Here is a 25,149-nt window from a genome sequence, read left to right on the forward strand (position 1 = left end):
TTTCTGAGTCACAAGCACAGCTGCCTTGTGGCACAATGTTTGGGAAATCGATGAACATCTCTATTGATAGCACCTCTAGATTCTCGCATAGAGAGGAGAGTATCCCCACCTTTTTCTGGGTCAAAGACTGTATTTCAAAGTGAGTTAAAGACCACACACTGGCATTACGTAACAGCCTGACACAATTTTGACCAATTCAACAGCAGCTGGTGGATCCTCTCTAATCCTTCCTCTCCCTCCAAAATGGTCTGTGGCGAGATATTAAGAATGGCAGACAGCATTAGACCCAACTCTACAGATACTCACAAACATGCTCAGGCTGCCATCACATGTGGAGCTTGTTGGTGCCAAAAGTGGAGATGAACAACAGCTGTCCAAACACGGCGGTGGCTGACCTGTGATGTCTCTGGGATGTGGACAGACCTGGGATAGGACAACAGTCAGAGCATAAACCCTCCTTTTTCTTGAAAATAATCTCCTTTGCCGTACGCAATGGCAGACACTGTGACAAAATTATTTTGCTGGTGTGTTACTAAGCAGGCCACATAACAACAGTCCAATATTGGTGTGTTTGGTGTCAATATTTTGAGACCTATTATAGTGTATCTTGTCTGGGTACTGAAGGCATTGAATGACTATTTCGGAACAATGTTCGAAGTTTTCACCCTCTCTACAGAAATGATGCACAACAATTCAGGAGAGTAAACTTGCCAGCATCTTAGAGCATAAATGGTATGATTCACTATAGGCAACAGCAGGGAGAAGACGTTATGAAAATGCCTTGAACAAAGTTGTCATGCTCTATAAATGATATAGAGGTAATAAAAATAAATTCTTGGTATCAAAGGTTACAATCTGACATTTCATACTGTCATGGCAAGCAATGTCCATTTCAGAAAACTATAAAAACTAATGCAAGTGTAATTGTCACAGGGATTCTAAAAAGGAAATGATGTATAGTTATAAAAGGAAACATTTGTGAGAAAACACAAAACAAAACAGAATAGAGATATCCCCAGGCTCTAGAAACCTCATTGGTATAATGTGAAAGGTTGCATTTTATGTGTCACTTTCAGTAAGCGCTTACTGACTATTTCAGTGCCCAGAGAGCTAGAGTACTGTAGCCTATTTTCCCAATAACTCACTGTTTCTTAAGTGCCAGAATGACAGAAATGGCACAAGCTGAGCATACCTCCTGTAAAACTGAATAAATAGCAGCATGTGAATGCCCCCTGCTCTCTGTGCAGTGTACCCTCGGGGCATAAGCAAGCAGATGTTTCTGCCTGCACATGTGTTCTGCTGGCATTATTCCTCTTGTGAAGTGATGGGCTCTCTCGATCCTTCAGTGTGCTGGGCTTAGAGAGAGGGGCCCTGCAAACAGGCAGCCCGCGCCAGTCATGCAGATTAACTATTCTGCATCTTGTGGACTGACGGGGCTTTTAGGACAGTTAGAGCCGAGGCTGACAAAATATTAAGGTGGATAATCTTCTGATATATGAAATCTCTTCAAGCAGACTTGTACTGTCAGCCGCGCTAACGCTGATATTTATGTCATCTGAGGAGCGCGCGCACGCCCCCACACACGTGCTATTTACATACTTTCAGTAATATGGATGTAGGCTAATATGGCTATCATGATCGTGTTGCACACATCTAAATCATGGCAACATTTTCACTGTCCTGGAACTATCTAATATAGGAATAATAAGGAATTATTAAAAGGCGACAATGTTTTCAAAATACAGAGCCACTCACCAAGTAATATCCAGCAGGGAGCAGGGACTGACACGACTTCTCGGGAATCATGTGAAAAAAAACGGTGCGATGGTTTGATTTTCCCCCCTGGTCCAGAAAGTTTCTGCGTGACTACTGTCAAAAACGGTGAGAAAAAAACGAATGGGATGTACAGTATCCCGGCAGCATCTATTGTGGTTTTCTGTCAACCAAAACATTTGTTTGTGTAGAGTCTGGGTGACATTTCGCTACATCCTTATATTCTGAGTTCAGAAAGCTAACGGCACTGCAACACGCACATTCCATTCGGTGCCTTCGCACATGTTCTTTGAAGTACTAGTAATCGCTGGCTTTGCGGTCATCTGCAAGGAAGCGCACACGCTATGCACGATAGACTAAGTGAGTACCCCTGGGTGCTGTACAGCTGTGCACATGTCACCGGAACCAAGCTTGACTCGACGCGTAAAACGGATGAAATGAAATTCGCTGACTTTGAACAGTTTGGAGGTGGGAACGAATGACATCGGGATATGGTTATAATATTGCCATGGAGATGCGCACCCGAAAATAGTTCGACACCTCCCTCTTGCTGCCTTCATCCAGATGTGATTTAGCGAACATCAGCGCACCAATCTGATTATGGAGAGGATGGCTGCGGTCCACTTTAATCCAGATTAAACATCCTAGCCCCAACACTCTCTCTCTCTCTCTCTCACACACACACATTCAAGGATGACTGACTGAGACTGACCTTTTGCCTCTCCATACAATTGTTTGATGTGTTAATTATGTTAATCAATGCAATGCAATATAAAACCTGTTCCTCATTGGCCATATTGATTTCCAGATTATTCTTCCAGAAATTATTCTGCAGTTTCATATAACCTTCATCTTGAGATGTGGAAGTTTTGCCCATGTTATGTGGATGCAAAAATAGTATTTAGATGCATTACATCATTGCCCTTATACCCATACATGCATTTAAAACTCCTGGTTATATTTCTTTTTCCTCTCCCACATGTAGTGGCGTGTCCAATTCAACCTCCAGCCAGCCCATCCTCATCAGCATTTTTTGCTTAAGCTTGTACTGTACACTTAGCCTCTTGCAGGAGTCAGCACTTCAGTTCAGGGCATGCCTGGTACAGTGAAAGCAGGATGGCCTAGAGGAAGACTGTCTCCAGGTCCATGGGGGAAATTAACTTTATTTTGAACGACAGCATGCACCCGATGCATTATTCATTTGTCAGCGGCCCTAAACTGGTCCCTTGTTAGCTGACAAGAGGAGTTCAAATAGACCATGTTGTTACTGTGGTCTGAAAGGCAGTGGCAGACACTCACAACAAAGCTCTGTGCCGAGATCAGCTGAGGAATTTAACGAGTCATACAGCCTCTAAAGCACAAAATGATCCTTACAGGAGTGACGATGAAACTGTCTTACAGTTTTCCACAATTGCTAAAACACATTTTTTGAAATCTGCCACACTTTTCTCAAAACTGTGAACACAAATCCTAAAATACATTCCCAAAACCTTTGCCTCATAACAGATGGTCTTCAGATCATCTCACAAAGCAGTCAAAATTAAACACTACTGAGCCGTCATTAGACACTACATGGAAAACAGTGTTCAGGGCAACTCATATAGCTCCAGAGAAATGTTCATTGTTTACAATACAGTAAATGCATTTTGTATCTAAAAAACAAAGCCAAACAAAACAAAGCAAAATGATTTCATAACTCAGCGAATTAACTGTCTTAATTGAAGGAGCATCTGAGAATATTCATAGTAATGCTATATTATTGCAATAACACTATTGTTCAAAACCTAAACTGTCAAAGCAGAGTGACCACACACACCAAACATACACCACAACAATTTCTTAGTGAGGCATCCAGTAAAATCACTGTTTTGCAAGCATGCTGCCAAAATTAGTGGACAGTGGACACATAGACCCTGAGGGAGGGCCCAACTTTTCTAGAGGCCAAAGCTCCTCCCATTAATCTCTATCTCCCCTTTGCATACCTTGGCATCTTTTTAAAGCAGCCACTGACACCAACTCCTGCATATAAATAGACACATGTGTCACTAGAAACTTCTCTCTGCCTGGCGTTAGAGAGTAAGAGACTGGGACTGCTTAGCTTTCTGTCACACTTTCTAGCTGGACTTGTAAATACAGAGGCCAACTTCATATGCTACAGTGTATTGTTTTCCACTTTTTGTTCATTTGGAATGTGGTATTGTTCAATTAAGTATTAGGCATGCTAACCAGTATAGCTAAGTAGACTTAGCAAAGCTTTTCTTCACATTCAGGGAACAGTTCCTTCAGACATGGCGGATGTTTTGGATAAGTTTATGGAGTTCCACCCCGTCCATGGCACAAACGTACAATTGGATCCCTCTGGGACGAGGGCAACTCGTGTTGAAAGTTTTGCTAACGGGCTGTGCTTCAGCAAAAATCCCTTGAATCCAGGGGAAATATTCCTGGTGGAGATTGAGGACAAGGAACTGGGCTGGTGCGGCCATCTTCGGATTGGACTTACAGCACATGACCCTCGGAGCCTGGAGACGGTACCAGAGTACTCTCTTCCTGATCTGATGGACCTGGGAAAAAGCTGGGTGTTTGCCATCACTAGGAACCACAATAGGGTTGTTGAGGAGCAGCCACCGGCAGAGCCAGCAGGTGACGACCTAGCAGGGGGCCACAGGCTGGGGAGGGGCGAGCCCGAGCAGGAAGAAGAACTCAGCAGACCCAAGGTGTTTTTCACCAGCCCCCACTTGTGCATCGAGAAGATGTACATCCCCATGGATAAACTCGTTGGCCGCAGTCGCCCCGGCAGGTACAGCCACATCCTGGACGACCTGTACAAGCTGAATGCACTACCTCCCACAGCTCGCCGCAGTCGCATTGGTGTAGTCTACGTCCCCAGAGAGCCAGGTTTCGCTGACATGCACATAGTCATCAATGGTGAGGACATGGGGGCCTCGGCCAAGAGGATACCCACAAGTCAGCCTCTTTATGCAGTTGTGGATGTGTTTGCTGCTACCAAGTGTGTCCGCATTGTACAGGTGGAATATGGCTGTAAGTAAAACCTTTTGTTTTATCTTTTTTTTTGTTTTTATCTGAAATATTTGATTATACTGTTCAGCTGTTCTCTAAATATGTCCCTGTTTGTTTTGTCCCCTCATCCACAACCCTGCCCCTATGCAGTTGCATCATTGCAAACACTCTGTCGGCAGGCCATTCAGAAAAATATTGTTCACAGAATGGCGTTGGACTGGCTGGAGCTTCCTGAGATACTGAAGAATTTCTGCAAGTACGAGTGATGGACAATCCTATTGCTGCTGCATCATTAAGAACTTTTTTGTAACTTTAAACTGTATAACAATATATTGCAAATTATGAGATATTGCACACTGTGTAAAGACTTTTATAAAATATATTCCACTCCACATCTTTTTACAGTGTGTTACAAGTGTTCCCTGACAAAGCTTTGCCATTGCCTATGAGATTGTCTCATTTGATCAAACTCCACAGTTGAATGTTTATATCAATTTCAGTGGGAAGTTGCATGCTTTCTAAATGTGCATTGACCATACAGTAGTTCCATCAGTTCAGATAATCTGACAGACCATGACACATCGTATCTCAGTTATCATGCAGCAGTTTGCAGAGTAAAAAAAATGATGAGGTACTGACTGAAAGAATATTGTGTTTGTACATGGAATGTTACAAAGTAACACAAGGAACCATTTTATATAAAAAAATAAAAAATAATATCAGTAAATCAGCTGTATAACTGACATCTTTTCCTGTTTGCCATCAGAGCACTGATAATTTCTTGTCAACCTGAAAATGATAATAAATTTGAGATTTGTGTGCATGAGTGCATGCATACCTGTGTGTGTGTGTGTGTGTGTGTGTGTGTGTGTGTGTGTTCTAATGCATATAGGCTAGGCCTAATGCACATTGCAAGACATCCCCATTACCACATCACCATGTGCATGATAGCATTATTATGTTCTTGCATGAAGAAGCTGTCCATTCTGCTGTCAGAATGTGAACGACTCAGGGTAATTATATTCTAGATATAAACAGTGTAATCAAGCAAGGCGAGAGATTCAGGAAGCAGGGGGGAGTTTTTACATGTGAGACAGATGGTTTTGCACCAAGCAGGCTGCAGCTGAAGAAAGAAAAACACTTGATGGCAGGGAAATTTGATAGGAAACAATACACTGGTGACACTCAGGAAGCCACTGAGTTTACTCTGGGATATGAAAGGGTCTGGGAATGCTGGACATTGTAATCTGTGATAAATGTGTATTATGGTGTTTTTGCTCTATGGCAAAGTAACTTCACTCTAGCACATATTGCTGCAATGATTCATTTAATCGTATTCTTACGTTTTCTTCTGATTTGCTATTAGTTTTTACTCTATTTGATAAGCATGAACTCACTAGTCTTTTTGACTGACTTTTCTGTGCACTCCACCCCAGCAGGGGCAGTAGTGTGCCGAACACCAGCTTTTTACTTCACTAGAGAAATATTAAAGACCAATCAGGTGACCGGATGTTGTAGTCTCTAATGCATTTCGCTTGTCGGTAGTGTGTACACTGTTATAACGTACAGTACAAATAAAGAAACGCCAAGATGTCTTTTTGCTCGTTTTTTGGCAAAGAACATTACAAGGATCATTTCAAGCCAGGTATGTATAATCCACTGACATGACAACAACCAAGAAGCAATAGGCCTTACATTTGCTAGATGGCTATTTCTTCTAAGCTACGTGCTAACGTTAAACGTTATTAAGTAACTTCAGTATTAGCTAACAGCTAGATTTTACCTAGTGACGACTTAAGACAGTTTATAAATGCGTGTCTTGCATATTGACAGAGCCAAACGTTGGCTCACTTGCCCACCTGTGCACTATAAGTAACATAATTGCTGCTGAGAATATGCATTTAAAATACTATTCAGCCAGCTTGTCAGTGATGTGTGGTGGTGGTAGCACTGAAGACAAAAGTTAACGTTACCTAATCAACGTGTAATCGTTACCTAACAGTGAGCTTTTGCTTTCTTTGCCCTCTCACAGGAATGTACGTCTGCTCTCAGTGTGACCATCCTTTGTTTAATAGTAGATCTAAATATGCCCACTCTTCACCATGGCCTGCCTTCACAGAAACAATCCGTGAGGACAGTGTGACTAAACACATGGAGAGTCTCACAGCCTTCAAGGTAAAATGTCACAGTGTGTGTGTGTTTTATTAGACCTGTTGTAATAATATAGGTAATTTTCATTCAAATTGGTCTTTTAAATTATGTAAAAAACATAGGGATGATTGACAGCCATCACTCATTCTCTTAAGCTCTTGCATTGCAAAGTATTCTACCACCTCTCCGTTCTCCCTTTTTCACTAGTGGCTTAACCCAAACTAACCATTTTCCATAAGGGGTGTCAGTGGACATTACTCTGATGCAATGAACACTATAGGCATCCCAGGACCAAGGCCAGCTAACAAGACAAATGTGCTTATTGCTTAATTGTGCTCATGTAGCTCAGTGCTCAATGTATAGACTTCAGATGGATGAACTAGTGAATTAGAACAAAGACGCATAAAACCTAGGCTGTTAGACTTGAAGAGTGTGCTGCTTGAGAGACGTCTGTAATATGACACATTGTGTCTGTGTTTTAGGTTCTATGTGGAAAGTGTGGTAATGGACTAGGCCATGAATTTGTCAATGATGGGCCTGAGGATGGCATGTCACGATTCTGAATATTCAGTCACTCGCTCAAGTTTGTCCCTAAAGGTAGGCTATGTCTTGGTCTTTGAAAATCACTAACACAAAGACTTGCGTTTTCCTCCTTTATCTCTTTCTCTGTTATACTTTAATATGGAGCCCCCTTATCTTATCTATTTTGCAGACAAGGTTGACAGACAGTAAAGCGAGGCTGATATATTGCTGTTGTCCGCACAAGTCTGTGGAAGGGATGAATGCCCTATGATGTGGATGGGGAAAAGGTGCAACGTGCGATCCTGTTCACTGATGTTTTGTGTTCATCTTGAAAGCAGAAAAAAATGCTATTTTTAAAGAATTTTATTTTCATACATTTGCAGAGTAGCATGTTGGAAAAATCTCATGGTAGTTGATTACCTCAGACAGTCAATGTGTGTGTATTTTGTTAGTCAGATAGTTTAAATTATATGTTTTTAGTGCTATTTTAAATACTCAAAGAAGTCTGTCATACTGGCAGCATCATGTAAGAGCCAAAGAGAACACGTATGCATTAAAGACATGTTGTGTATGTTACAGGAAATCTGATTCTCTGCAATAAGGAAATTTTGCTACATTCCATACACGGCATTGTATTCCATTTAGTTTAATTTAGTATGTTAGTATGTTTTGTGCATCAATAAATTAATTAAACAATAATCTGTCATACAACAGTTGAGTTTTTGTGTTTACTTAATTTTGTGATTTAGCATCGATTTGAACTATTTTAATACTCTCCATCAACAGATCAAATCAAAGAGGTGTATGATTGATTCAAATAGCTTGAAAAATGCTTGAAAAACACAGCTTGAAAAATGAATCCAGAAGATCGTGAATAGCCTAAATGCACTCCCAAAAAATATGATCAATAGTTTCGGAGTAACAAAGACAGAAAGAGCATTCCTCTTTAGTATTACATTTAGACAAAAAATTGCAAGGGTAACTAGCCTGGGTGCCGGCCGAACTTACATTTGAGGTCGGGAAGTTCGGTCTGGCATTGCTCCATTGTGGTGCAACTATGCTAGCCCAAAATCTGGCGGACCAATCAAATGGTCAGGGTGGGCTTTATACGATGATGGACAGATGATCAACAGTAACGTAATCAACCACGTCACCAAAGAGCACTTGGGTTGAATTCAGCTGCCGAACTCAATGAGCATCAAACAAGCTAATAGGCTAACTGAAAAACACACCATGCCAATCTCTAGGTATGGTGAAGGGTATGTGATGATGTGGGGCTATTTTAATTCCAAAGGCCAAGGGAACTTTATCAGGATGCATAGTATCCTGGATCCATAAAATAAGTGGCCTTTAAAAATAAAAAATCTGCCTGCCTCTATGGGAATTTAACATAGGGGTCAATTACTTATTGCCCCTGTAACGTTTATTTATTTACGATACATTCTTCATTCACTAAGAAAATTGGTGTCCTTACAGGATTTTTACTCATTTTTTAATTAAGGCATTAAGATCCATTTCTAACTCTTTTTAAGTCAACTTTAGCATGGGTTAAAATACTTATTCTCCCCACTGTAGGTAGTATGCAAAGGCTAACAGGCGTGCTTCTCCTCCTCTCAAAGCAGTGGAAGCTGCTGCACAAGTTGCAGTTTGAGAGTGGTTGGTGGCAGTTGTGAGAATTGAGAAGAGGAATGGTGAAAAAATATTTTAGATCTGCCTCTAAGCTGGTAAATTAAAAGGCTTTCAGATCATCCGGAGATGACTTCCACAGGATGAAACCGTTGTTTGGATTACAGACATGTTTGCATTTGTTGCTTATTAGCTCCAGGATGTGCAACTTTATTTCCTCCAACTAGGTGTTTATGCTTCAACATTAACTTTGCAGCTGTTGCCCATTTTTTCTTATTGATGCTGTTCACTATTGAGGCATCTTCTGGAGAACATACCTTGGCAACAGTCTGTGATGGGTAATGGGTGACAACCTGACATATCAGTGTGAAGAATTACAGTACAGCCTAATAAGTATAATGTGCATTGACAATACATTGGAATATACAGACTTAAATATGGTGACACCAGATGCAATTGCTGAGCAGGTCAGAGCAAGGTCAGTGGAACACTGCCCAACACCCACAGAGGTGCCCACACCCCCAGAGGTGCAGAGCATAGAAGTGGGGGTTGGAACACACTATACAAGGAATTGCAGAGGTGGTCACAACAAGGTACTCTGTGCCTTGTGAGAAACACTGCCCAACCCCCACAGAGGTGCAGTGCACAGAATGGGAGTTTGGGAACATGATAGTCCATTACAAAATGAAGTTCCTACATATTGACAAAGTGACAGAGGCCAATTTACACATCATCAGGTGCAAGTTTATCCTGGTAACATTTGCTTACACTACACTCAAATTCGGGCTGGATGGTTGGAGTTGACGGATTGGGGCAGAACTTCTTCAGAGTCCTGGGCGTATTGGAAGGAGTAGGCTCCCGGTCTCTTTTCTCTGATGCCTCAGATGAACACGCTTCTTCAGGCTGGTCTCCTTCGTCGTCTGTCCATTTTTTAAACACGGGCATGTCGCGTTCCAACCGTGTTATTGCGTTCTGACAGGACCGACAAATGCGATACGATTTGTTTGCTGTTTTGTGGAGTTCTAATCCTAAACGGAGAACTTGTTCGTATATAGATTCACCTTTACTATTTCTCTCAAAAATTAGGTTCGTGTGTTGAAGTACTCCGCGTATCCTTAAATTCTTTTTACAACACCGGCAAAAATCGTTTACACTCATTTTTCTCCTTCTACTTCTTCCAGCGTGCGTGCAGTTGAGTTCACGAGTTCACAACAACTATGCGTCGCTTAACACACGTCACACACTCCGTTGCTCTGATTGGTTGTAGGTCTATCCAGAGGCATTTTTTTCCTGGTTCGTTTGACACTACTTTGAAACACGCCCCATAATCACAGCCCAATGGAGCTATCAGACTCAATTCTGACTGGAATTATGGCCAGAGAATGTCTAGTATGGCCAGAGCTTTCTTTTACTGTCTATGGGCCAGAGCCCGTCTTATTAGACATTCTCTGGTATGGCTACGTCAGACTAAAGGGTAACACTTTTGAGGGAGACTTCGACTGCTTTGTCAGTGATCAAGAAACAGCTTGGCTTGGTACTTCTGTCTTAATGTTGTAGTAGCCTTTGTAGCCTAATCCATTATGTCATGTCCAACAATTTTAATGTGAACTTGGGAATTTGTCGTTTTTGTCACTTGAAAGCTGCATCCCTATTTCAGAAGCGTCACACCATACCTTTAAGCGAATTCAGTTGTTTATGTGTTCAGTTGTGCATATTGTTTTAACCTCTGTTGTGCCCTTTACTGTCTATGGTTGTGCCGTCCATCATGTTCTTCACACATTTCGACGGCACAGCACGTGAACGCTTGCAGTGGAATATTCCCAGATCAGATGAACGCACCAAAAGACAAGGAGCAGCTCGTGCCAGCTGAGCTTCAGACTTTCAGCTAAATAGTTAACCTTACCTAACTTGTTTAGATATTAACCAACTTATTTTTTGCGTGGTAAGTATCAATCTGTTTCCCCCCAAAGTCTGACCATTCAGAAAACAGAAAACAACTTTTAAAATGCCCACCAAGTTATAAGTTACTTAATAGTGTGAAACCGCTCATGTTACCTGACGCTAACTAATGTGCTAGCTTGTACTTTTCTTTTCTTGTCAAATCCTTGTAGAAGTTGGAAATATAATGGCTTTTAACGCATCAGTCAGGAACTTTGTACCCATATCAGAATTACACCCAAACACTACACAAGCGGTGAGTGACCTTTCTTTAGGTTCTTCCTATTGACATGTCCTGTTACTGCTAGCTAGCCTCTTTGCTAACGTTGATATCAATGACTGTTGGTTGCTACAAATGAGAACTCTTCTAAGTCAGATTAAAGTAATGTTAACAAGTGCAATTTCAAATGTTGCAGAAGGTAGTTGGGGTGGTCATTGGGAAAACGGATGCCAGAGGATTTCCTGACAGGAAAAGTAAATGAATGAACATAAGCAGGCTAAGTTACATAATTAGACATGAAAATGATTTCCATCCGCTTGCGTGAACTTAAAGGTGTGTTCTGTCTTTACACAATACATTTTGCCAGATTTGGGCAGTGAAAGGTTCACCTTCGGCTTTACAATAAAGGACTCACCTGACCACTCGATTAATGTATCCTCATGGGGCAGTGAAGAGTATATCATTGGGCTCTGTGGCAGCTTCAGAACAGGAGATTGTGGTAAGAGTTTGCATTGCGGCGCAATGTATTGTCCTGTTTCTGGCTTTGTGCATATTTTTTTGGTATTCAAAACACAATTAGACAAGGATCTAAAGTCAGAATATTTATTTGTGTTCTCTATAGTTGTTATTGAGAATCCACTAGTTACACCCAAAGACCCTGAAAAAGAGGAACGATTTTGTCCAGCAACTCCAAGGTGATATGCCTACTGAACAAAGATTTAGTTTGATCTCGAATCCATTCCATATGGAAACACCTGATAGATGTCATTTTTGCTTAGTTTTTACTTAAAATTAAATCTTAAAATATCGAGAATGAGAATATTCACTTTGTAGAATACTCTCATTTAGATTATTTTTAAGAACGTCCACATCACTGAAAACAACATTTTGTTGAGCATGTTTGCTTCCCATTTAGTTTCTACAGGTTGCTGATGACCGAAACACACTCTCAGATAAGACTGTGTGCAGATGTGGAGGAGGAAAACAGACTGCTTCCCCTCCTCCATGTCCCAGTCAAAGACCCACGAGACTTCTACACCTTGGGAGACATCAATGCCAATGGTCAAAGCCTAGACGGTTTTATCAACATTCTGGCTGCTGTCAGATCGGTAGGGACCTATTGTATCTGTCTTCCAGCCAATTAAAGGAGAATTCCGGTGTGATATTGACCTAAAGTGTGTTGAAACATGATACCGAGTGTGAACGTAGGTCTCATAGCCCATCTCGGCTTGTCCCCTGCACTCCAAAATCTGGCGCTAGTTAGCCGATGCTACCAACAGCTTTTTCAATGGTGGTGCTTCAGCATCGGGCTAGCCATGCAAATAAATCACTGTTTTACACCATTTACGAGGCTCAATGTATCTCCACACTTCATTGGTAGACTTCCGAGGGCCCTGACATTTAAAACGAGACATTGAGAACTTTGAAAAAGCACTGGTAGTTTACTTACAAGGCGATTTATACAGACAGTATCTTCACGAAGTTTAGCGTTTGCAGCCATCTTGAATTTAGTCACGATAAGTCGAGCGACGAGTAAGAATGAACAGGTATGATAAGGGATCAGATTCCAAAAATAATTCAGTGGAAATGCATGGATTCCAGTTTCTTCCAGTAGCAGCAACTGGAATCCATGCATTTCCACGGAATTATTTTGAAGTGTTATGACTACTATCTTAAAAATACTTCAGTCCCATGTCTTGGGTTTTAAATATAGACTGGGGAGCAGAAGTTCTTCACCACCTCAGATGGACGCAAAGGACAGCGCATGGAAGTAAAGCTCTTTGATGATACAGTGAACTCTTTTCCTTTAGTTTGGTATGTTTTTTTAGGGGGGCTGTATATTTGATATCTGTTAAATTCAGGCTATATAGTATGACCTTTAAAGTGAAACTTCTGCCTGTTGCACTTTAGCTGGGATCGCGAGACTATTCAATTCATGCAGTCACTGACACCAAAAGAGACAGGTATGTTTTTGGACTTCTTCTGTTAGTAGAACTGTAATTTAAAAGACTTTGTTATGCTGATCTGAGGCACATTGTATTCCAGTGCTGTTCATCTCTGATGCCCGTGTGAAATTTGATACCTTTCGTAACGGCATGACCGCCACTGCGACCACTAAAACAATTATCACCATCAATCCTGGTGAGATATTTTTTTTTATTGCCCGTATATCTAGTGCTGAGTCTGATGACGTAGACATTATAAATTAGTGAAATGAGTTCTGAGTACTTTTATTTATTTCTCATATTGTATTTTGTAACAGACACTCCAGAGGCCAATCAGCTCTTCAATTTTGCTAAGGAGTTCTCTGAGTCAGGAGCCCTGGACGAGACAGACAATCAGTCAGGAGATGACATACCATGTAAGGTTCAGTTCATAAAGTTTTGTTCTCTCAGAGATCTATCAGATTTATCAGATGCAGGTTGGATTATTTTTTTATTATTATTTAGTGGACTCCATTACTGATGTACTGACTGTGAGCCAGCTTAGGGACAAAACCCAAGATACTTTGGATGCTTTTTATGCAATCACATATGCCTTCATCTCTGCATTGCCTCTGGACACCCCCTCTAAAGTGGTCAGGAACAGATGGTAAGCTTGTTGTGCAGGAGTGACGCTTGTTTGTTGATCATCTGAACACATTAAAATAGGCATGAGGTGTGTTCACTCTTAACCATTTCAGTGCCAGGTGCAGAGTGCCGGTGGCTGAGGATGTGATGGTGTGCACCAGTTTCTCCTGTGCTGGTCAAGGCCAGGAACTGGAGATGTTTTCAGGCTTTGACTTACTCCTGGACATCAGCGATCATACAGGCACACTACAGTCCTGCTACCTCTCTGGTACTGTGGCTGAGAAAACTCTGGGTTGCACTGTGAGTACAAGCAACTTGTCAAACACAGTCTGTGTAATGGAGGCGAACTGAGCTAGCATGCTAGTTGCGCGTGTAAACCCTCACACCCTTAACCTTAAGAACACTTCTAACCGCTGAGTTGGAAGCCTGGGCTTTTAGCTCAGTGGTTAGATCGTTCGACTCCAATGCCGTTGTGTGTTGAGGTGGCGGGTTTGAGGGCCGTGAGTGGCGGACGAATTACGACCTCTGTTACATCTGCTTAAAAATTATGTGATAATGGCGAGACACCGCACTCAAAAAATCCTCCATAGAAATATATGAGGTTAGTTTGTAATGTTGTCTACAGATATACCGCCCCTTCCGCGGCAAAAAAGTTGACATGTGAATACATTGTGGCAATCACATGGTGTGTTGTGAATACATCACATGTGTTGTGATCTCGCCGCTGGAGCATGGCTAGTGTCGTGAAGTCTTGCGCACGCGCATTTCTGCCGAAATAGATGCCCGATAAGTGCCCAAAAAGCGTTACAATATAGCCGCCGAATGGAGGGCCTAAAAGGAATTTGGTTTTGTTTTGTTTGGATTTTTGTTATTAATAAGAAAAAATAAGACAATAAGACTTAACCATTTTATAATGAATCAGTATTATCAATCCAATCAAACATTTGCCATATTGAGTCTGTGAATAAACTGCATAATAGTTAACACTGAAAATAAATAAGTGTACAGGAAGAGCCTTTTGTGCACATACAGTAGTAGTCTATGTGGTTAATTTTGACCACATAATAGTTACACTTTATTAAAAATATAAAACATAAATAAGGTGTACAGGTCAGATATGAAAAACAAGAGTGTGCTGTTGTTGGTTTCAGTAGTTTTTATCAGAGGTGTGTTATCTGTCATTTTATTACTTGGAGTAAAGATGGAGTCAGCTTTCTTATTTCCTGTGTTTTATCTCAGGCTGAAGAATATGTGAATCTTTCTGAAGTAGGACAGACAGCCTTAAAATGGAGGTTTCTTCTGGAAAGATGCAAGATTTACCTGAAGGTTGTTAAATTGCATACCATTCCACTCTGAACCACCAAACGACTTTGAAATAAGATTCACATGAAATGTATTTTGATTTTTACAGCCATGAATGATTTGTTTCCTACAATAGTAAAGCCTTTTGTGTTTCAGGTCCAGCCAGCCCCCAAGTTCAGGAGTGGTTGGAGAATCAGCATCCTTTCCTGCTCACTCGCTGACTCAGTGGAAGTCAAGCAAAGTTTGGAGACGGAGGCTCTGTGACTCCACACAAATCATTGCAGATGTCTTTTTTTTTAATTTTATATATTATATTGGTGCACTTTATTTCACTTCTATGTATGTCTAGTATATTTAAATGAATTAGTCCATAGACTAATGTATAGTATTTATTAGTGTTGTTTTTGTCTATATAGACCACTACTTTACATTCCTGTTCATTATGATAAAATGTTATTTGATGTTACATGTCCATGTCTTTATTGTTGCTCAGTTTATCATACGAACAACCTCTTCATAGTAATGTAATGATATATAATCTTGTCACAAAACAAGTTCTTGTGGAATATGTTATATGTCAATACAATAAACGTGACAGCAGTGTAGGCCTGAGTACTTTGGTTATGGACTGCAACCTCATTTGTAGCCTTGGTGTCCGTCAGCACAGTAGGTGGCGGTGTTCACCTAGTGAGCAAACCATGAACGAAGAGGGGGGAACCTTGTGTATAGTGGCTGTTTCTGGACGGAACGTGACTTTGAGAACACCCTGCGGGAGAAAGCAAAACAGCGTACAGGTGGACATTCTCTGGTACAGGCAACTTGGCAAACATGGTACAGATGTCATAATTACTGAAACATGTACATCGATTATTTCCCTTGTTAACGTCGACGCTTCCACGCAGAATAATTATTTTTGGTAAGGATACACACACGCTCTGCCTTTTCTTTAGCCAGAACTAACAGTTAAAATCAAATGGTGTGTTTGCATTGTGGAGTCCTTGTGTTTTGTGTTGTAGGGTGGAAAGAGCTAACACTATAATTCAAGCATGAACGTTAACCAAGGTACAGTCGGGAGTGACCCGGTGATTTTAGCCACCGCAGGTTATGATCACACCGTTCGGTTCTGGCAAGCTCACAGTGGAATATGTACCAGGACGGTACAACACCAGGACTCTGTATCCTTTTCCTGATGAGATGTCATTGCAGATGACACCACTTCAGAAACAATCATGAATGTCCTAACTGTCTTCTGTGTGTTTTGTTGATAGCAAAAAAAGTATTGCTTGCAAACTAATTGGGCCCAGACCAATTAGCATTCTGGTAGGCTTTCCTTAACCACTCTCCTCAGCAAGTGAATTCTCTTGAAGTAACACCTGACAGGAGCATGATAGCTGCAGCAGGTAAGTGCAACTGGGTGAGATCAACTCTACAGTATGCCTAGGCTATGTGTGCACTAACCTGGCAGTTAGTGTCTGAACACTGAAGTGATGTTGATTTTGCAGGTTATCAGCATATTCGCATGTATGACTTGAACTCTAACAATCCCAACCCTGTCATAAACTACGATGGTGTTAGTAAGAACATCACTTCAGTGGGCTTCCATGAGGATGGCCGCTGGATGTATACTGGAGGAGAGGACTGTATGGCTCGCATTTGGGACCTGAGGTAATTGTCCAATTGTTTTCCTCTATGTAGAAGTTTGTTGCACAGCATGATGGAAAAACGTAATCCTAGTTAAATTTAAAGATACATTAGAGTGTTAAACTATGTGAAAACCACAAAATTAAGCACATATTTGTTTCCTCACGTGTATGTATGTAGTGGGGAATTTACAGCTCTATTTAATTCCTTAAGAGGTTAAGGTAGCATACTCTGCACACTGCTTGTATACTGATCTTGAATGAATCAGTCATGTGCAGTAAGTAAAACAGTAGTATGGCATTTTGGAAACAGATGTGTTTGCAGGAATGTTGGAATGAACTGCTCTTGTTCAATTTCTAGGTCAAGAAACCTGCAGTGCCAAAGAATTTTCCAAGTCAATGCACCCATCAACTGTGTGTGCTTACACCCAAACCAGGTGACAGGCAATTCAGTGAATGACATATTTTGCTATATTTATCTGTAGTGTTGAGATTGCAAGACTGAATCAATACATCCATAAACGTGGTCCCTGTTTTGGTCTCTGTTGTCCCTGTTGTAGGCTGAGCTGATTGTGGGGGACCAAAGTGGTGTGATCCACATCTGGGATTTGAAGACAGATCACAATGAACAGCTCATACCTGAACCTGAGGTGTCAGTCAACTCTGTGCATATAGACCCCGATGCCAGCTATATGGCTGCAGTCAACAGCTCGGTCAGTTCCTGCCTTTGGCTAGTGCACTCTCTGGTATTCCAGAGGACAGCCTTACTGTTTCAATGAATGACCAATTATGCGTCTGACTTTTGCGACAATGCGACGCGAGTTATTTTATGCAGAACAGTTGGCCGTTATTATGGCTATTTCTTAATTGATTGATTTTGACTGCTTCTGTGCTTGTGCACAATGACATTCATGCGCATGCATATTATGCCTTGGCTTTGGAACAGCGCTGCATTATTGTTTTTGCTTGGTCTTGATAGTGGCTTCATGTGCGTCTGTGATTGTCTTCCCTAGGGCAACTGTTATGTGTGGAACATGGCGGGCGGACTGGGGGATGAGGTAACGCAGCTCATTCCCAAGACCAAGATCCCGGCTCATAAACGCTACTCCCTGCGCTGCAAGTTTAGTCCAGACTCAACGTGAGTGATTCATCAAAAAGTGACCATAATCAGCATCCCTTCAACTGTAACTGATTTCATTTGGTTTTCAACAAAAGTAAATGAGATTTGTCAGTTTATACGTTTACAAGGAGACTGTCATGGTAAAGATATCATTTGAATAGTGACGTGAAAGGTTTACGTCACAGAAATCATACAAAACCAAAGCCCAAGGGGCTTTAAGAGTGTCAACATCACTGATTTATGTTTGTCAAAGGCTTATAGACTTAGCAAGTTAATTAATGTAAATGTAATGTAAATCAGATTTATAGGCCAAGTGAGGGGTTAGGTGCTTTGCTCAAGGGCACTTCAGCCGTGGGTGTGGGCATGGGAGAGCAGTTCTCAACCACTTCCCCCACTCACATATTTCCCTCTGGTTGGGGATCGAACCGGCAACCCTTCGGGTACAAACCCGAAGCCCTAACCAGTAGGCCACAGCTGCTCCAAATTAGCCAAAACTATGATTATTGTAACTCAAGGTTAACATAATTATGAAACCATATGAAAATCATATGAAACACTTACCAGTACGTGTCACTTTTTCTACATTTACCTAGAGCACAGTTGTTTCAATAGTGGCTTCATACTATGTGAAGATTTTATGGTCTCTCTTGCAATATCTTTTTGTCTCACCATACTTGTTTGTGTAAGGGATGTCTGCCACCAAGGTGTCCCAATACACGAAATGGGCGAGGCGGAGGCAAAGAATTCTTTCCTCTATTAATTCTGTACATCAGGACACCTCGAAGACCGTTATCCCGCTCATCCCCCAGTTGCCACTATGCAAATTGGCAAAAGTCATGCCTTTATAGCACGCAAAGGAAACAAGCAGTTTTTAAGTAGCTTAAAAAGAAGCCAACTCAATTTATTGTACTAATTTCTTTGGTCTTGACAGTGATAACAGTGGGAAGTTAGCTTGTTTATAGTTGATTCTACTGTTGCGAAGCCTGCTTCTACTGTAGGCTCAACCGTTGATTACGATGGCTGTTATAGTTACCATTCAAATGAGCATTGATATGGAACGGTGATTAAACTTTTTTACCAGATCTACTTCATAGGTGTTCTGTTATACAAAATTAATAGCCACCCTACCAGCCAATCCGAAAGGAGTATTTCTTCTCTCTGGGTGATACGTTTTCATATATATTGAAGCACTCAGTGTATTTTGTCATCACTTTACTCTTTCTTTGGGTGAAATCAGTTTGAGGCCAAACTTATCTGAGTTTAGTGTGAACAGGGTGTTTTTTTTTTTTTTGTACTTCGCAGCCTGCTGGCTACCTGCTCCGCTGACCAAACCTGCAAGATCTGGAGGACCTCCAACTTCTCCCTGATGACGGAGCTGAGCATCAAGAGCAACAACCCGGGAGAGACGTCTCGTGGCTGGATGTGGGACTGTGCTTTCTCTGGGGACTCGCAGTACATTGTCACAGGTAAGTCCCAGTGACCCCAATACAGTCATTGTGGTTATGATTAATTGCTGTAAGTACTCTCACTTAAATTATTTACTTACATTTTTCAAGCTTATCTTGATTGATTTATGACGCACGTTATTAACTGTTGGGCTTTGTGATCATTGACAGCGTCTTCTGATAACCTAGCCCGCCTGTGGAGTGTCGAAACCGGAGAGATCAAGAGGGAATACAGTGGCCATCAGAAAGCTGTTGTGTGTCTTGCCTTCAACGACAGTGTACTTGGTTAAAACATACACACACACACACTCTCGCACACACATTCTATCAGTCACACGTGTTAAGCTTTTATTTTGAGTACAGCTAGTATCTCACTGAAACTGTTTTGGCCTTGACCATTCAGACATTACTTCTTGGAAAAATAGTTTGTATTTTTAAACCTTAATTCATTAATGTTAGAATTAAAATAATGGACCATCGTGTAATGTATTTTTTGGGATTGGCCACAAAAACTATTTATTATCCACTTGAGTTTTTAAATCAGATCACACCTGTAAGTCTGTAACTAGCTCTGCTTTTTAAAAACTTCCCCTTCATAGCAAATAAATATTTACAACTGCAAGGTTGACTTGATAGTGTTTTCTTAGGTTTTTTTGTGTGACTTTTTTCATTTGTTTGCAGGACAAAAACAAAAATACCTCATAATGGTGCTTTATTGAAGGACTCTGGAGAGTCCGGCAGAAAAACTCTTAGTTAATCATCGGCTTCAGGTTACATGGGATGCGAGCAGGAATGAGTCTTTGAAATGAATGCGCTCAGAGCACTTCTCCAAAAGGGCACTAGAAAGATGATGATGACTGCTTTGGAGATAATTTGTCAGACTCTGTTTCCCCTGTGGAATGACTGGCTAGATGAGTCTGTTGAATCTGAGTGTGTGAGTATGTGTGTGTGTTTGTGTGTGTACACATTTGATCTCTCAGTGTATGTGTGTTTGTGTTTGTGTGTGTGCACATTTGATTCTGTGTGTGTGTGAGTGTGTACATGAACATTTTATTCTGTGCCTGTGTGTGTGTGCAGCTCTCCCTCTTCACAGTCATTGTGTTGGGTTCTGTGCAGCGAGGATACAGAGAGAGATCTGTTTTGTTTTCGGCGGCGGTGGCGGTCACTCTCAGAGCCCAGAACCCAGCCCCTCATTCAGGCAGATAGTAGAAGCACACTGACACACAGATGTTGCTGGGAAAGCAGATGTCTATACAGAAGTAAATGAGCCGTTGTTTCCCTGGACCTGTGGACAGAGGGTGCGGATCTCAGTTCACTCTCATCTAATTACAACTTGTTGTATACAGGTAAACACACCCCTAAGGCACACAACATTTTCTACTTTGAAAAGAGAATTTTGTGTCTAGTTCAGCCATTCTTCGGATGTTTGTTTGGCCTGCAACGTGTGTGTACCTGAGGTCTTTCAGCCTTGCTTCCCTAGTGGTAAACAAAGATCTAAACAGGATAAGCCCTTGCTTACCAAGTAAATAGAGAGTCTAATTGGTCAAAAGTTGGAAGGACTGGTAGCCATGCCTGATCCTGCCCTGTTGTAGGTTAAAGGAGAATTCCGGTGTGATTTTGACCTAAAGTGTTTTGAAACATGATACCGAGTGTGAACGTATGTCTCATAGCCCATCTCGGCTTGTCCCCTGCACTCCGAAATCTGGCGCTAGTTAGCCGATGCTACCAACAAGGCGGTCAATGGTGGTGCCTCGGCATCGGCATAGCCATGCAAATAAATCGCTGTTTTACACCATTTACGAGGCTCAATGTATCTCCACACTTCATTGGTAGACTTCCGAGGGCCCTGACATTTAAAACGAGACATTAAGAACTTTAAAAAAGCACTGGTAGTTTACTTACAAGACGATTTATACAGACAGTATCTTCACGAAGTTTAGCGTTTGCAGCCATCTTGAATTTAGTCACGATAAGTCGAGCGACGAGTAAGAATGAACAGGTATGATAAGGGATCAGATTCCAAAAATAATTCCGTGGAAATGCATGGATTCCAGTCGCTGCTACTGGAAGAAACTGTAATCCATGCATTTCCACAGAATTATTTTTGGAATCTGATCCCTTATCATACCTGTTCATTCTTACTCGTCGCTCGACTTATCGTGACTAAATTCAAGATGGCTGCAAACGCTAAACTTCGTGAAGATACTGTCTGTATAAATCGTCTTGTAAGTAAACTACCAGTGCTTTTTTAAAGTTCTTAATGTCTCGTTTTAAATGTCAGGGCCCTCGGAAGTCTACCAATGAAGTGTGGAGATACATTGAGCCTCGTAAATGGTGTAAAACAGCGATTTATTTGCATGGCTATGCCGATGCCGAGGCACCACCATTGACCGCCTTGTTGGTAGCATCGGCTAACTAGCGCCAGATTTCGGAGTGCAGGGGACAAGCCGAGATGGGCTATGAGACATACGCTCACACTCGGTATCATGTTTCAAAACACTTTAGGTCAAAATCACACCGGAATTCTCCTTTAAGAGGTCTTTCTTCTGTTACTGATTGCTAGTTCTCTGCTTGCTGTTTTAGTAAGCCATGACCCTAACATTTAATGAGTGTCTGTTGGATGTAATGGTTATGTCTCCAGCAGCCCGAGAAAAGGTCATGCCGCCAAAAGGTCCAGGGATTATATTTCAGTTCCAAGTCTGCTTGGAACCAGTGACACAACACGGATCTCCAGTTCCAGGCTTAGTTTTTGAAGTCTAAGCTCTTTCTTATTAAATTTGAGTGGTATTGTGTAAAAAAAAGTCAATTGAATTGGTTCCAGAACAAAAGTTGAGAGTTTTGACATTTGAACATGCCTTTGGTTTTAAAATATAGTGCAAATTTGTTCTTCCACTGATGTTGATTTGAAGCAGTTCTGCTGTAGATATCCCAATATGTTCTTCAATTGCTGTATGTTATGAATGAAAAAAATATAGAAGTAGCTGATCTACTGTAGTAAATGTTAGTCAAGAAACAATTAATTATGAACTGTCAGTCTGTTCTTGAATTCTCACCATCGGCTCTCTTGGTCCAGTACACAGAACTTTGCTGGCAGAGGTCCTGAATGGGCTTTGGGAGGGTTGAGGTGTCCACTCGAGAGCCTGCAATAACCCCCAAGAACTCAGCGTGTCTGCGTGTCTCATTCCCCACCAGCCAGAACTGGTTGACCTGGAGAAAAGGCACATGTAGTCAGGTCTCATCCCACTATCTTTGCCTTGTGTTTACATGACATTTGGGTTGTGAGCACACCGCATTACCTCTGATTACATAATGGCGTCTGTTGTATCCCTAGTGCTTCCGAGCTCAAATGTTGCTCTTCTGGCTCAAAAGGCATTTGTAATTACACCATTTAGCCTACTGATAGATCAGGTTGAGCCTTATTGGAGTGGTGCAACGCTTGGGTGACCGTGGAAAAAGAGCGGTTCTCCTTTCTCAATGGCTCTTTGTACTTAAAACAGATAAAAAAATCGCAGCAATCTCTATATCTGGACTTCAATAGGCTTTGTTTAGAGTAAGTGCCTTCACTAATCAGGTCAGACTGAATGTCCCAAGCTAAAGGAGAAGGATTGGTCCTCCCAGCCTTGAACCTGTTCTGATCTGTCTCTGATTAAGCGACACCATTTGTGAACTTGGAACAAAAACAGACAAAACACTCAAAACATTCAACGGGGCTACTAAGCTCTCATCTCTTAAAAAAAGAATTGAAGACGTCAAAAAAAAAAAAGAGCCATCCGCTCCCCTCGTCACACAGAAGCTTCCCTTCTGCCGAGACTCTCCAGCTGTCCCAGTTCCTTCAACGGAAGAGCTTTCATTCTCTTTCCAGTCAGTGGTTCAGAGAGAGAGGGAGAGAGGACTGGGCAACAGAGTGGCCATTGTGCTGTCCGTGGTCCTCTCCTGTAATGGAATCCAGGAGGGGTGAGAGGAGAGTGGGATCAGGTGTGCTGTGGAATTCAGGCCCGGGCTGCTCCGAGCTCTCGTGTCCCAGAGTCGCTCCATTACCCCCTTTCTGTGGCCACACAGAGTGAGCGGGCCAGAGCTGCCTTTTAATTGGCCCGCGGACTCCGCGAGCGCTGGTGCACGACTGCTCTGAGGGTGACGGTCACCCAAACTCAATTGACAATTCTCAAAGTGCCGTTTACGGACGGCCAAAGGAGCCGGGAACAGGCGAGAGCGCTCCCAGTCCTCTGAAATTAACTGTTCTAATAAGACAAGTCCTGCTTGCTACTTTCACAACCATGCTAGCTTTAAGAAAAAAGGAGCCTTACCTGCTGGTTGGACATGTTCAAGAGTGAGTTCACGTTGTCATAGTCGGAGCCTTCCATTTTGCGCAGGAAGCAGGTGTCTTGGTTGTCTGGCTTGTAACACACCAATCCCTGGGTTTAAAAATATTTAATTTAAAAAAAGACAGATTTAGAAGACTCTTTCTAAGTAATGATATGTAAAATGCATGTACAGTTTAAATGAGGTAAACTCTGAATTGAGGAAAATCCCAGTAGAATTTTTCAGGAATGTGGAAGCATTCCTAGAATCCAAGATGACTACAGATTAACATCATAATCCCCTTCCGTAAATCTTGACAAGCTATCATGGCATTGTGATAACATGAGGTAGACTTACATCCTTCATGTGATAGAGCACCGTAGAGGTATGATTTGCTTGGGATGTCACTGAATAGGAGACCAAATTGTTGTGTTTGTCGACCAATGCAGATTGATTGAAGACCGTGCCAGACTGGTCAGGAGCTGTGATTCTGACAATCTGCACAGCAGACTACACAACATTCATATAGGGATAAGGGAAATTCAGTAAGAAACAAAATAAAATCTGAAAAGATTTAAAGTAGATTACACCAAGATTAGTTATGACTGTTCACAACTGTACACACACTTAGCAAATTAATTTCATTGGATTGTTCAATGGTCATGAACATTCAGGTTTAGCCAAAACATGATTTCGGCCAGCTTCATATATGTTATATGTTAAACTGAGCAAATAATCTGTCACCTCTGTGTCATCTTGTGAGATGCCTAAATGTGCGTAAACACTGACGGCCACAATCACGATGAACAGCGTAGTGGACAGGCAGCCCCAGAACACTCGGTGAGGAAACTTTGGGGCCACATTCTGGCCCGTATCCTTTGGCTGAGAATTCAAAAGTTAGTGATGTCTGGAGTGGCATAACCTGTAAGACAACTCTCAAGATCTGACTTTGCATATGCAACCAGTTCCAAATAGATGTGATTTTACAGGAGGAAATACAAACTATACAAGGAAATGCAACTCAGTTTAATTCACACTAATATTTAGATTTGTCCATATGAGAATAAAAAGAGCACAGAAGGTCGTGAGAAAGCCTTACAGTGTTTTTTTTTTTTTGTCTTTTTTAAGTATTTCAGTAGAACATTCATTTCAGAGACACAATCAAACAGTTATTCAACACTAAACACATCTGCTTTTGGAAAGTTATTTCACTGACCTCAACTCGCACAAACGTACAGTGAAGCCCACAGACAGAGTCCATCCATGCGCCATGCCTTACCGTGCATTCTGAGTCCCCTGGCGTGGCCTCTGTGCGCTTCCAGCACCTCACCATCCTGCACCTGGTCTCTGCTTCTGCCTCACAGTGCCTGTTGCCCACTTCCTCTCTGCATCAAGCCTGTGCTCATGGCCAAGACTGAGCTGCACACAGTGGTAGCTAGGCTACCTGTCCCATTGCCATCAAGGGCTGCCTCATACACCCCCCCCCCCCCAACCCTAACCCACCTCACCTCCACCACCCCCCCCC

General features: G+C 41.8%; 5 protein-coding genes across 5 annotated transcripts; 4 read left to right on the plus strand and 1 right to left on the minus strand.

Moving 5' to 3' along the window:
* Window positions 1–3,863: 3,863 nt before the first annotated feature.
* Window positions 3,864–5,561, plus strand: neurl2 (neuralized E3 ubiquitin protein ligase 2). Its single transcript, XM_076298993.1, has 2 exons — window positions 3,864–4,812; window positions 4,942–5,561. The coding sequence occupies exons 1-2, from the start codon at window positions 4,062–4,064 to the stop codon at window positions 5,055–5,057; spliced, it is 867 nt and encodes a 288-aa protein (XP_076155108.1). The 5' UTR covers window positions 3,864–4,061; the 3' UTR covers window positions 5,058–5,561.
* A 737-nt stretch (window positions 5,562–6,298) lies between these two features.
* Window positions 6,299–8,177, plus strand: msrb1b (methionine sulfoxide reductase B1b). The gene is made up of 4 exons (XM_076298994.1): window positions 6,299–6,436; window positions 6,824–6,966; window positions 7,425–7,539; window positions 7,655–8,177. Exons 1-4 carry the CDS (start codon window positions 6,382–6,384, stop codon window positions 7,672–7,674), a joined length of 333 nt encoding a protein of 110 aa, XP_076155109.1. The 5' UTR covers window positions 6,299–6,381; the 3' UTR covers window positions 7,675–8,177.
* A 2,266-nt stretch (window positions 8,178–10,443) lies between these two features.
* On the plus strand, window positions 10,444–15,451 carry meiob (meiosis specific with OB-fold). The gene is made up of 14 exons (XM_076298996.1): window positions 10,444–11,032; window positions 11,202–11,284; window positions 11,445–11,502; window positions 11,616–11,747; window positions 11,871–11,943; window positions 12,165–12,357; window positions 12,963–13,063; window positions 13,160–13,212; window positions 13,295–13,390; window positions 13,512–13,610; window positions 13,699–13,840; window positions 13,932–14,118; window positions 15,058–15,144; window positions 15,277–15,451. Exons 2-14 carry the CDS (start codon window positions 11,216–11,218, stop codon window positions 15,382–15,384), a joined length of 1,398 nt encoding a protein of 465 aa, XP_076155111.1. The 5' UTR covers window positions 10,444–11,032; window positions 11,202–11,215; the 3' UTR covers window positions 15,385–15,451.
* Window positions 15,452–15,873: 422 nt separating this feature from the next.
* On the plus strand, window positions 15,874–19,963 carry mlst8 (MTOR associated protein, LST8 homolog (S. cerevisiae)). Its single transcript, XM_076298417.1, has 9 exons — window positions 15,874–16,036; window positions 16,137–16,295; window positions 16,469–16,520; window positions 16,623–16,785; window positions 17,122–17,197; window positions 17,321–17,473; window positions 17,774–17,898; window positions 19,183–19,346; window positions 19,497–19,963. The coding sequence occupies exons 2-9, from the start codon at window positions 16,167–16,169 to the stop codon at window positions 19,613–19,615; spliced, it is 981 nt and encodes a 326-aa protein (XP_076154532.1). The 5' UTR covers window positions 15,874–16,036; window positions 16,137–16,166; the 3' UTR covers window positions 19,616–19,963.
* A 103-nt stretch (window positions 19,964–20,066) lies between these two features.
* On the minus strand, window positions 20,067–25,088 carry bricd5 (BRICHOS domain containing 5). Its single transcript, XM_076298418.1, has 6 exons — window positions 24,904–25,088; window positions 24,369–24,500; window positions 23,982–24,134; window positions 23,630–23,737; window positions 22,379–22,532; window positions 20,067–20,610 (listed from the first exon to the last, which is right to left on the minus strand). The coding sequence occupies exons 1-6, from the start codon at window positions 24,955–24,957 to the stop codon at window positions 20,516–20,518; spliced, it is 696 nt and encodes a 231-aa protein (XP_076154533.1). The 5' UTR covers window positions 24,958–25,088; the 3' UTR covers window positions 20,067–20,515.
* Window positions 25,089–25,149: the final 61 nt, after the last annotated feature.

This window comes from Alosa pseudoharengus, unplaced genomic scaffold, assembly GCF_046254945.1.
Source record: "Alosa pseudoharengus isolate Yale_2024_CS ecotype anadromous, Long Island Sound unplaced genomic scaffold, YU_APseudo_1.1 YU_APseudo_1.1_scf_21, whole genome shotgun sequence".
In the NCBI taxonomy this organism is placed as follows: domain Eukaryota; kingdom Metazoa; phylum Chordata; class Actinopteri; order Clupeiformes; family Clupeidae; genus Alosa; species Alosa pseudoharengus.

Excerpts from the sequence above, each read along its gene's own strand:
- neurl2 (XM_076298993.1), top strand. The coding sequence starts at position 4,062 with ATGGCGGATGTTTTGGATAAGTTTATGGAGTTCCACCCCGTCCATGGC. Across the intron at positions 4,813-4,941 it reads TGTACAGGTGGAATATGGCT|TTGCATCATTGCAAACACTC; the intron begins GTAAGTAAAACC and ends GCCCCTATGCAG.
- meiob (XM_076298996.1), top strand. The coding sequence starts at position 11,216 with ATGGCTTTTAACGCATCAGTCAGGAACTTTGTACCCATATCAGAATTA. Across the intron at positions 11,944-12,164 it reads TTTTGTCCAGCAACTCCAAG|TTTCTACAGGTTGCTGATGA; the intron begins GTGATATGCCTA and ends CTTCCCATTTAG. Across the intron at positions 15,145-15,276 it reads GATGCAAGATTTACCTGAAG|GTCCAGCCAGCCCCCAAGTT; the intron begins GTTGTTAAATTG and ends TTTGTGTTTCAG.
- mlst8 (XM_076298417.1), top strand. The coding sequence starts at position 16,167 with ATGAACGTTAACCAAGGTACAGTCGGGAGTGACCCGGTGATTTTAGCC. Across the intron at positions 16,296-16,468 it reads CGGTACAACACCAGGACTCT|CAAGTGAATTCTCTTGAAGT; the intron begins GTATCCTTTTCC and ends CACTCTCCTCAG. Across the intron at positions 17,474-17,773 it reads TGGCTGCAGTCAACAGCTCG|GGCAACTGTTATGTGTGGAA; the intron begins GTCAGTTCCTGC and ends TGTCTTCCCTAG.
- bricd5 (XM_076298418.1), bottom strand. The coding sequence starts at position 24,957 with ATGGTGAGGTGCTGGAAGCGCACAGAGGCCACGCCAGGGGACTCAGAA. Across the intron at positions 24,135-24,368 it reads TCTCACAAGATGACACAGAG|TCTGCTGTGCAGATTGTCAG; the intron begins GTGACAGATTAT and ends AATGTTGTGTAG. Across the intron at positions 20,611-22,378 it reads CTGGACCAAGAGAGCCGATG|GTCCAGGGAAACAACGGCTC; the intron begins GTGAGAATTCAA and ends CTCTGTCCACAG.